General features: G+C 34.6%; 1 protein-coding gene across 11 annotated transcripts in view; it reads left to right on the plus strand.

The window, feature by feature from the left end:
• The window catches only part of USP3 (ubiquitin specific peptidase 3), a 110020-nt gene that overhangs the window by 45859 nt on the left and 51452 nt on the right, over positions 1-12709 (plus strand). For all 11 annotated transcript variants that reach the window (XM_026003806.2, XM_026003730.2, XM_072738758.1 and 8 more), the window contains one exon: positions 9716-9799. In XM_026003806.2, the coding sequence (XP_025859591.2) occupies positions 9716-9799 (84 nt within the window). The remainder of the gene's footprint in view (positions 1-9715; positions 9800-12709) is intronic.

Below are 12709 nucleotides of genomic sequence, written 5' to 3' on the forward strand. Positions count from 1 at the left end.
TTCTAAAGTTATAATTTTTAAAAAGATTTTACTTATTCATGAGAGAGAGAGAGGCAGAGACATAGCAGAGGGAGAAACAGGGACTCCATTCTGGGACCCCCCGGATCACACTCTGAGCCCAAGGTAGACGCTCAACCACTGAGCCACCCAGATGTCCCCTAAAGTTAGAATTAAAAAAAAAAAACCCATATTAAATTTTAGGATAAGAAAGTGATTAAGTCATGCTGTCTGTTTTCACTTTTGGACAATGGGAAAGCAAGCACAGATGGGGATGACCAAGTGAGGAATTTTTTTTTTTTTTAAGATTTTATTTATTTGAGAGAGAGAGTGTGCAGGCATACAAACTCCAGCAGGGGGAAGAGCAGCAGGAGAGGGAGAGGATCCCAAGTCAATTCCATCCTGAGGGTGTAGGCACAGGGCTTCATCTCACCTTGATCTCACCATCCTGAGATCACTATCCCAACGGAAACCAAGAGTCAGTTGCTTAATCAGCTGAGCCACGCAGGTGCTCCCAAGTGAGGGATGTTTTTGCCATTAAACAAGTGAATGTGCTACATGGAAAAATATTGAGGAGAGGGATAAAGGAGTTTGGTGTATATGGGATAAAAGCTTAAAGCTAAATGTAAAGCAGGTAATACTGAAGTGAAGGGGAAGATTGGAAGGGAAAGGTGAGAGAGAAGAAAATATAGGTAAGGCTAATTTTGTGGAACCATCAAATATTATACCTTAATTTGGCTATAGACATCTGTGGATTTCAAAGTCACTGTATAAGGGGATAAGGTGAGGGAGATCACACCAAAGGAGATAACCAAGGTATAGAATAGAATGTTGGTTGAAATGGAGGAGATAAAAGATGGATTTGAGGTAAATTATTATTATTATTATTATTATTATTATTATTATTATTATTATTATTTTAAAGATTTTATTCATTCAAAAGGAGATAACCAAGGTATAGAATAGAATGTTAGTTGAAATGGAGGAGATAAAAGGTGGATTTGAGGGAAATTATTATTATTATTTTAAAGATTTTATTCATTCATTCATGAGAGACACAGAGCGAGAGGCAGAGACGCAGTCAGAGGGAGAAGCAGGCTCCATGCAAGGAGCCTGACACGGGACTTGATCCCGGGACTCCAGAATCATGCCCTGGGTCGAAGGCAGGTGCCAAACTGTTGAGCTACCCAGGGATCCCTGAGGGAAATTAAAGACAGTAAGGTAGAAAGGATTAGACATGATTAGATGTTAGAAATTAGAAATAAATGAGAACTTAAAGGTATGCAGATAAGGAATCAATGTAATCAAGAAATTGGATAATTTTGTTATTTTTTAGAGTAAGCAAAATGTGAAGTAAAGCTGTGATTTTACCCATTTTTTTTACCTCCCTAATTATATAAGTAGTATAAATAACTTGTATTTCTTATGAAAATTTATCTGCTCCTTTAGGTATGTTCTTTCAGTGCAAGGTAGTAAAATCAGTTTTTCTCTTAACATCATTGTGCATGTAATTCCATACTGTATGCTTAATTTCTTTATTAACTATTGGCCTTAAAGTAATTTAAAATTATGATCATTTTTGGCTCAAGGAATTTGGATTTAAGACCAATCTTCACATGGCCAAATGACAGCATAATTTGTCTCAAGGTGTTAGAAGTAAAGAAAAATACCAATCTCCCTCCTACCTTGCTTTTTTTAATATCCTGTTTCTTTGTCTAACATCACTAATATGTTGTGTGGTATGATTTCTAAGTGGGTTTTTTTTTTTGTCTTTAATGTTCAAATTACGTTTTCTTGAACAGTTGTTTGTTTTATCCAAATACAAAAGTGAACCTTTTCCTTATCTGATAAGTAGTCTATTAGAAGTAGAGGTCATCTTTACTTTGGAGAATCATCTAAAATCATTAAATAAAAACTTCCTTAAGTGTAAATTTAATAGCCTAAAAATTGGTCATATAATATAGGTAGTTCTTGACTTTTGTTTGTTAGATGCATCAAGTAGTATGTGTATGAGATGCTAAACCCTGGACTTCTCTCCTAGTGAAGTATTAATCAGGTTATCTGAACTCTGAACAGCTTCCTCTTATCATAGTATCTTAGTGACAGCAGTATAGAAAGAAGTAAAAGAGGAATACAACTTTTTATAATATTCAACTGCATTTTGGGAACCAGGTATATTTTCACCTTATAACATTTAACCATATTTTATAACATTTGTTTCAAAATGAGAAATGCATTCCAAGTTTCAGAGACCCACCAATCTACAAGCTTTTGAAACCCAACCTACAAGTTAAGTACTTTTTTGTAGTAATCTTTTTGAAGGGAAAGAGTGACTATATTTTTTTCTTCAAGTATTTGAGGGTAAGTATAATTTTTACTAATTGGCTTCAACACAGTTGTAAACCAGGGAGAGATTTTTAGAATTTGTTCACTTTAAGTCCTTCTGTTTACCGTGGGATTTTTTTTTCCCGGGGGATTTTTTAATACCAGTATTAGTGTGATAGTTTCCACTTTGAAAGCAATGTCTCAGCTAAGACTACGGCAACCAGACATTTAAATTCTCATTTATATCCTACTTTTGATACTTATTTTCTTTTGACCTCTTGGTCAGGGAGGAAGAAGAAATAAAAGGAATTGTGGGCAGGTAGAGAAGCCCTTGCTGTGAGGCAGCTCTTGGTTACACAAAGGAAGGAAACATATTTATAGATCTCTACCACATGCCAGGCAGTCATAGAAGTTTTGGCCTGTAGAAGTAGGTGCTTTCCTTTTAACGTCATCATCATCATCATCATCATCATCATCATCATCAAATAATACTTGCATAGTGTGGTAAATTCAGAAAGCATGTAAGTTATAATCATAGAAATAAGTGTCTTGAGAGGAAGACAAACCAGAGTCCTCCTGACTCTGGGAAACAAAGGGTTGCAGAAAGGGAGGTAGGTGGGGGGACGGGTAACTGGGTGATGGGCATTAAGGAGGACACGTGATATAATGAGCACTGGATATTATATGTTGGCACATTGATTTAAATTTTTTTAAAAAGTGTCCTTCTTAGTGACTGTAAGAGAACCTAAAATTGGCTCTTGAGAAATAGGACAGTTGTGGAAACACTAAAAAGTGTTTTTAAACCAATGAAAATTAACCCAGGCAAAACAAAATTGATTTCTTATAGTTCAATAAAGTTAAATTTGTTACCCCTTTGTGATATTGGGTAGCATTATAAAATATTAGAGCAGGTAATGTCCTAGATACCCTTGAGATTGACAGTACTATCCAACAAATAATATACGTCATACATGTAATTTAAAATTTTCTAATAGTCACATTAAAAAAGCAAAAAGAAAAAGGTGAATTAGTTGTATATTATCATGTCAACATGTAATCAACATAAAATTATTAGAGATTGTGTTTTTTACATAAAACCTTCCAAATCCAGTGTGTATTTTCCAATGAATGAAATACAAAAAAATCCTATTTTAAAAGTTTGTATATGTATTGGCAAAACAGACTCATCTTTTAGAACAACTGATTTGACTCTGAAGCAAAAACATATGGGTTTCAAAACTACATCTAAATAAATCTAACTCTTGGAATAATTCAATATTATCAATATTGAATTCAAAGAGGTACTATATAAACTGAAAGTCGACTCTGAATGTATCCATATCAACAATATGCTCTTCAAGTTTTCTCATAGATTTTGTAGCCAATTTATAAAATGCTTTTATAATTAGAATTGTCTGCATATTTATTCATGTTGAAAAATGTGTAAAATCATTATTGATTGTATTATAAAAATTTAAAATTTTAACGTGTTCTTGTACCTGTCTAGCCAGGTCACAAGCCTTTTTTCTCCTTGGATGTTTAAATTCAGCTCATTCATGTGCCCTGTGATATAGGAGAAAAATGTAAATCATACTGTGATGTTTTCTATTTGTTCAATACTGGCAAGTGTTCTTTCATTTCAAGAAAATCTTAAATTAGAGGGGTGCCTGGCTGGCTCATTTGGTGGAATGTGTAACTTTATTTATTTAAAAGATTTCATTTATTCATTTGACAGAGCAAGCATGCACAAGCAGGAGGAGTGACAGGCAGAGGGAAAGGGAGAAAGCAGGCTCCTTGCTGGGGACTCGAGGACCCTGGGATATTTACCTGAGCTGAAGGCAGACAGTTAAACAACTGAGCCACCCAGGTGACTCATAGTGTGCAACTCTTGGTCTTGGGGTTGTGAGTTCAAGCCCCATATTGGATGTAGAGATTACTTAAAAATACAATACAAAAAAAAACAAAAAAAAACAAAAGAAAAAAAGAGGTGTGCCTGGGTGGCTCAGTTTTCTGAACAGCCAACTCTTGATTTTGGCTCATGATTTTGGCTTAGGTCATGATTTTAGGGTTCTGGGATCCAGTCCTGTGTCAGGCTTCATGCTCAGAAGGGAGTCTGCTTAAGGATTCTTTCTCCCTCTCTCCCTACCCCCATGTGTGTGTGCACTTTCTCTCTAAAATATAAATAAATCTTTAGAAAGAAAGATCTTAAGTTAGAGTTAATGGTACAATACATCTTTATAAAACTCTTCCATGATTCACACTGAAGCAGTGAACATTGGCAAAGAACTTTTCTAACAATGTTAAAGATCATTTAATTCATAGCATTTGTACATATATACTGAACAGTTTTATTTTATTTTAAATTTATTTATTTATTTATTTATGAATATTTTATTTATTTATTCATGAAAGACACACACAGAGAGAGAGAGAGAGGCAGAGACACAGGCAGAGGGAGAAGCAGACTCCACGCAGGGAGCCTGAAGTGGGACTAGATTTCAGGTCTCCAGGATCCTGCCCTGGGCCGAAGGTGGCGCTAAACTGCAGAGCCACCAGGGCTGCCCTTATTTTATTTTTTAAAAAGATTTTATTTATTTATTCATGAAGACACACAGAGAGAGGCAGAGACACAGGCAGAGGGAGAAGCAGGCTTCATGCCAGGATATCCCGGGTCTCCAGGATCATGCCCTGGGCCAAAGACAGGTGCTAAACTGCTGAGCCACCCAGGAATCCCCTATACTGAACAATTTTAATAATTAAATCCATGATACAGTCTATTTCAGAACACAGATATTTTCAATATACATCGCACAGTGGAATAAATACAATTTTTTTTTTAACTTAAGTATATCTTTAGAGTAAAATATTCAATAGAGGGATATATACGCAAGAGGAAGCAAAGACCTAGGCAACAATTAGAAGACTCTAGAGTTAAATGTGAAGTTAAACAGTTGTCAGGATTAAATTATTAGCTTACTTTCTAACAGTTACTTTTCAAACAATTTTTTAAAAAAAAAATTGATTTCTAAACTTTTAGAGTTAAGAAAATGAATACTAACTATACAATATAGGAAGAAATATTTAGTAAGGGAAATCTAGTAAATCCAGATTTTAGACCTCATAGAGCTGGTACATTGTCTTTTTAACATTTTTTTTAAATGATTTTATTTATTCATGAGGCGCAGAGGGAGAAGCAGACTCCCCAGAGGGAGCCCAATGTGCGACTCTATCCCAGGATCCTGGGATCATCATGAAGCCAAAGGCAGGTAGATGATCAGCCACTGAGCCGCCCAGGCGCCCCTGGCTGGCCCACTGTCTGTCTTGAGTGAAACTTTTTCCTGTCTAACTGAAAGTGACAGATGTAAAAGATTAAAGAATATAGTATCTACAACTTGAGATTGATAAGATGAAGACATTTCTTTGTAAATTTAGAAGTTGTTTGAGACAAAACATACCCAGAATGTTAATTGGTCAGTATCTCTTGTGAAACTCATTTAAAGCTAAAAATAAAAGTACTTGCAATTTTTCAAATGTTGAATTGATTGATCTTTAATATTGTTACAAAAGTCTTTTATTCACTGACACTCACTTGGTGAGTCATTTTAAGATCTTTCATGTTTTGTAAAATATCCTTTGAATCTTTTCCTCAAATTTTAAAACCTAATTCCCGTAACTGAAATGATAATTAGATTTTTTAATCTCTTCATCTAAAAATGGTTTTCTTTCTTGAGCAAGAATCCAGGCCATTTTGTAGTTGGCCAAAATGATAAGCTCAGATCCTTTAATAATCACCAAGCCTCCCCCCCCTTTTTTTGTTATATGTTTAATTGTAATTTTATAAACTGCTTTATTTTTTGACTGTTGAGAGGCAACTTCTTATGAAATGAATATGTATTTGTTGAAGATGACTCTTACTGAGTGGGGAAAAATTAGAGAGGAAGACAAACTGTGTCAGAGACTCCTAACTCTGGGAAACAAACAAAGGATCCCAGAAGAGAAGGGTGGGGGGATAGGGTGACTGGGTGATGGGCACTAAGGAGGGCACTTGATGGGAAGAGCACTGGGTGTTATACTATATGTTGGCAAATTGAATTTAAGTTAAATGACTATTAATATTGTCTGCTTTAAAATTTTTAAACTTCCGTTATACAGCTTAGTCATTTTTCTCTGCCATGGCAAATTGTAATTGCCATCCTGTGTAAAATTTGTGATGTACCTTCTCTGCTTGATAATGCCTCATTAGTGTGCCTTCATTTGAAAGTTAATTTTTTTTTCATTCTTAATTTTTAAGCTAGAAAAATAATTTGCATTATAATTAAAATAAGCATTGCAGCTTAACTACCAATTACTATTTACATAGATATCACTATTACTGTGCTGTCTGCATAAAATATTCAAATAAGCAGGTTGCAGTGCTACGCTGTTGCATAGAAAAATAACAACCGGGCACCTGGGTGGCTCAGCAGGTTAGGGCCGCCTTCAGCCCAGGGCCTGATCCTGGAGACCCTGTATTGAGTCCCACGTCAGGCTCCCTGCATGGAGCCTGCTTCTCCCTCTGCCTGTGTCTCTGCCTCTCTCTCTGTCTCTCTCATGAATAAATAAATAAAATCTTTAAAAAAAAGAAAAAAATAACAACCCATTCTGTTGACATAAACTAGATTGGTGATACACTTACATGTAAATACTAGAAATGACACATGTACCCATCATGTGCACTGCAGTACATCTTAGGTGATGTAATAATGAAAGTGAAATATAGTTTTGCCCAAACCATAAAATTGCGTTTAATGGAAGAGTATTTTTTTTACTGCTTTAGTTAAGTGAAATTTTGTATCGATTAGAATTTTTTTAAAATTAAAATTCAGTTCTTAAATTGAATCAGCCACATTAGCACATTAGCCAATTAGTCTAGAACAACTAACTTACCTTTTTTTAAAAAAAATTAATTTATTTGTTTGAGAGATCATAAGCAGGGGGGAGGAGTAGAGGGAGAATCTGACTCCTGCTGAGCAGGAAGCCTGATTGGGGCTCCATCTCAGGACCCTGGGATGATGACCTGAACTGAAGGCAGGCCCTTAATCGAGGTGCCCGGCAACTTATTTTTTTGTTTTTTATTATTCTTTTAAGATTTTATTTATTTATTCATGAGAGACAGAGAGAGAGGCAGAGACACAGGCAGAGGGAGAAGCTCCCTGCGAGGAGCCCGATGAGGGAAAGGGATCACACCCTGAGCCAAAGGTAAATGCCCAATCGCTGAGCCACCCCCAGCAACTTAGTTATTTTAATGATGTAAGTTCAGGGAGATGAAGCAACTAGATCCAGTTAAGCCAGATTAGAGAACAGAGCAAAACCATAAATAAATCTATTTTTCAATATAAGAAAAATACTACTTTAACAAATGTTATTTAATATCCTAGGCTAACTAAATCCATATCACACCAAAAAGAGTTTATTTATTTTTAAAATTTTTTAGAGAGAGCAGGAGGGCGGGGCAAAGGAAGAGGGGAAGAATCTTAAGCAGGCTCCATACCCAGCACCGAGCCTGAGGAGCAGCTCGATCTTACAACCCTGAGCTGAGATCAAGAGTCAGATATTTAACTGAATGAGCCACCCAGGTGCCCCCAAAAAGAATTACTTTCATAAGAAAAAAACCATTTGCTTAATTTAATTGGAAACAATTTGTTTAAACAAAGCGACAGATTTCTTATGGAGGTTCAGAGGTTTGCTTTTCAATTAGATATTATGGCACATTGTAAATACCTGAAAGGTGATCTAAATTTGCTCTTAAAAAAATAAATGATAAAACAAATTTGCTCTTAGACTTCAGTCCCCAGATGAACACTAGCACTTAATACTGTTTTTGCTTTGAATACTGAGTATTGTTTTATCTGTAATACATGCATAAATTTATGTAAACATAAGATGAAAATGTTGAGGAATTAGAGTAGCAGCTCAATTTTACTCTTCAGTGAATGTTTAAGCTTCATGGAGGAACCAGGTGCCTTAAGTCTAAATTTACAGAATAGACCTTACTCTCTCAACATACTGAAAAGCAAGGAATTAAACCTTTTCACTAATTTAATTTTTTATGTATTTATCATAAAACTGATAATTATTCTTCTGCTATTGCTGGTACTTTGATCTTAAAAAAAGAAGTTCAGGACATTAAAAAGGTAGCTTTTGCTATTTGTGCAAATGTCAGGAAACTTGGAGAATACCTTAGGGACTCTTGTTAAACAGCATAGGCACTCAGTTAATGGGGGAAGGGTGTTAAATAATTACATCTATATTACTGCTTTAGTTAAAGTTTCCGAAAGCATTCACTTGAAATTTTACCTTCTGTGAATAAAAGACCTTGGGAGACATGCTTTTCTGTGTAATCTCTTTTTTCATTACTTCCCCCTATTTTATTCTCATGTTTTAATAGACTGATTTCAGATACGTAAGAAATGTTTTTTGGATTCTGCTAGAGATGACCTAATTATTACTAATTGCTATGCATTCAAAGTTTCATTTGCTCAGAATGGCAGCGTTACTGTCATTATTCTTTGGTAGTTATAATAAGTAGTTTTATACAAAGAAGAATATATTGATACTAGCTTGTAAGTTGTTTTTGTTAAAATTGGCCTTATTCCAGGAAAAAATTGAATGCTAATGTACAAGGTGAAGTTTATTATGTGTGAGTCCTTATATTTGCTTATTGACTTGCTAAAACGCATGTGCACACAAAATACCAGTTTTAAAGAACACCTTCAGTATCTTTCTTTAAAGAGTTATCAGTTTCCTAAAAGATGTAGCCACTGTTTTATACTTTTGTTTTCTAGCACCTCAGAATGAAGATTATTATTCTTACCCATTTGAATCCAGTTTATTCTAATTAAATTACTCTAAATGTATAGTTTTATTTTTAGTTAGGTTTTTTTTTCTCCTTAAATTTAACTGTTCCTATAGGTTAATTACCTTTTTCCTAATCTTAGCTAAATCTCTCCTCCCCCCAAATTCCCCATTATTTTGAGCTGGGAAGTATCATCTGAAAGCTTTAGGCTTAATGCTACATAAATTGATTTGGTGCTTTTTATTTTCCATTGTATTGTGCAGCACTAAAAAGAATGTAACACATGTAGCAGCTTATTTTGTTTTTTTGAAGGAGGAATTGAAGAGCTTTTGAGTAAAAATGTGAAAAGAAGCTAGTGTTCATTGCCTACGTGGCTTTTTAAAAAGGCTCTTAAAAAACATTCCATTGTGGATTCCAAGTCCTCTTTAAACTTAACCACCGACAGTAACTGCCTGCAGAGCCATGTGATCAACTTGGCAGCAGCCAGGCCTTTTAGTGATTTCATTACTGTGGTTTCCTCAAGCTCTTTGCACACATTGATTAATATTTTTCTTGCAGTTATCGCTGTGATGATTTTGTGGTTAATGACACCAAGCTGGGACTGGTACAGAAAGTCAGAGAACACTTACAGAACTTGGAAAAGTAAGTAGTAGGCCTTGGGAAAGGAAGGGTATAGAATGGGGTTGAGGGGTCTTCGCAAATTTTTGAGTGGAGTTTTGTTAATGAGTTCCATAACTTCGTCATGTTTTCAGTGTGATTGAAATGTTAATAAAGTAAACTTTGGATATCTGAAACTGTGCCCATAGTTAATGGTCATAGCTTAGCATTCATTTCATTTAATATTTATCATAAATCATAGCCAAGAGTCTGAGAGCCTTTTTTTTGTTACTACCTAGCAATTTATAAGCTTACTTAGTTGATTAGCAAGGGAAATTTTGGAGGTATAAGAAAAGGGCATAAAATGATAGAAAATCATTATAGAGACTTCTTGATACTAGAGAATCCTTGTCAAATGTTTCATGAAGTCTTCTCAGAATCACTAAAATAATGCATTATTTTTAAGGGAAATTAGGTTTTATTATATTGTCCATTTTGTATCTATAGGATAGCACAAGATCCTAGTTTCTTCTTTTCCTCTTTTGTTAGGGACTGTATGTGTCACTTGAAATTACAATTGGTTGTAAAATGCTTTGTCATCATAAAGAAATTAAAGTACTTACGTGGATAGAATTTTTTTGTTATAACCAGATAGAGTTATTCAGATAAAACTCACTGAACCCAAAGTTGAAACAGAACTCCAAATAGTGATGGCTTTAAAGCAGCAGTGCATAGAAGCATGGCCCTGGAATACCTGCTGACTCTAGTGAAATTTATTTAAATCACCTCTGATTGTCAGGTGCCACCTAATTTATTTTGACAGTTGATGTTAAAAAACTATTGTGAGAACATACCAAAAGGAAGAGTCCCTTAGCAAACTTAAAGGCAATAGAATATTTTTAAATCACGTATTGAGAGGAAATAGCCTAAGTTCTTTGAGTAAAACACTGTACAGTTTTCGTTAACCAAAGTCCTTATGCATGTCTTGTTGACCAAATAGATTATAAAGCTGATAAGGGAAGAAGGATCAATTTTTCTTTCTTTCTTTCTTTCTTTCTTTCTTTCTTTCTTTCTTTCTTTCTTTCTTTCTTTCTTCTTTCTGATTTTATTTATTTATTCATAAACACAGAGAGAGAGAGGCAGAGACACAGGCAGAGGAAGAAGCAGGCTCCATGCAGAGAGCCCGATGTGGGACTCCATCCCGGGTCCTCAGGATCACACCCCAGGCTGCAGGTGGCACCTAACCGCTGTGCCACCGGGGCTGCCGGGATCAATTTCTTTAAAATCTAAACTAGTTAAAACACAGAGTTAAAGTACTTTTTTGGCTTGTTATCTTTTGGCTCCTCTCTTTTTTTTTTCAAAGTGCTTCCTCCCGTCTTGTAATCTGAATAAAATAGCAGAAGCCATATCTAGGTTTAGAGACAGAGGTACAGCTACACAGACCCAAAATATTTTTGTTTGAAATTTTCATAATTAACAAGAGATTCCGACAATAATTTATGTGATGTCACTCTTTCATGTGGTGATGTCATTGTGAAGATCTTAATTGATTTGACTTTTTGTCACAGAAGTGGGTAGCTACCAGAATATTTTTTCTGCCACTAATAGTTTTCTCTATGAAAAGACTATCATCTCAATCCCAAATATAAATGTATTAGAACTAAATCAAAGGGAAAAGAGGACATTCAAGAACTTGCATGCATTTATGCAGTTATCAGATCTTTTATTTCCATTGACCACTTTATCAGGTAAAGTCTGAGTTCCTTGTCTATACTTCTGCTTGGTCCCACTGAAAAATCTACCTTGCAGTCCTTCTCCTATGTTGAAAACCATTACTTGGGTTCAGTTTTCTGTGCTTCAGATGTGGACTTCAGTCTGTAGTGGAAACTACAGCTTTAAAACTATGGTTATATTTGTGTTTTATTTAACTTTAGATCATTCTGTACATCCTCTAGAAGTACACTGTGCAAAAGAACTTTTGAAATGAAGAAAGTGTATAATCTGCACTGTCCTATATGGTAGCCACTAGTCTTATACAGAGTACTTGAAAAGTGACTAGCATAACGCAGGAACTGAATTTTAAATTTATTTAAGTTTAAGTTTATATATCTACATGTAGTGAGTGGCTACCATGTTAGTGTGGATCTAATGAATTGTTCCATTTTGAGAATTGCTGAGGGTAAAATTTAATAATTTGTATTTTAAAAAGCTAAATGCTTTATTTATATAGGTGAAAACTGGAAGTTAACTGGTATTGTCACTAAGTAGCATATATATATATATATAGTGCTTGTGATTCAACCTTTTTACTTACAGAATTGTGAAGAAATAACTTGACACTGTAATATATGAAATTGGTCTCTTCTTACCTTATAGTCACTGATACTCCGAGAGGGATATACATACAGTTCTGAGGGCACGTTGCCTAAGAATATTTTTAGTTTTGAAGTAATTGTCACTAGATCTGATGCCCTGAAGATACTATAGTTCATGTGGAAATGAAATAATTATGCATTTACTTTGGACTAGCCTGGTACTTTTTAGAAGATGGAAAGAATTGACAGACCTTAGAAGTCTATGTTGTTTAATGATAATTTTTACTTCTTTTAGATTAGGTCCCCTGATACATAAATTTAAAGTGATCCTTTGAAAGAATTATTTTCTGATAAAATTTAAGCAAAATATCTCTTTAAGAAAAATTCTGAAAAACTTTAATTCAGAATACCTGTGCTAATTAGAATTTTTTTCAGACTATTCTTTGTAGCATAGCTGAATCTAATTAATTTATATGTATCTGTGTGCCTGTAATTTATCATTCCAGAAATTCAGATTATATCATAATCTGTTATGACAAATGAGCAAAACAGTATCTCTTTATCAAAACTAATAAAGAAGTAGCATAGCATTGGAGACTTAATGTTAAATTTCAGAGTAATCATATTAAACAAGGATTTT

The sequence above is a fragment of the Vulpes vulpes genome, chromosome 15 (assembly GCF_048418805.1).
Source record: "Vulpes vulpes isolate BD-2025 chromosome 15, VulVul3, whole genome shotgun sequence".
NCBI lineage: Eukaryota > Metazoa > Chordata > Mammalia > Carnivora > Canidae > Vulpes > Vulpes vulpes.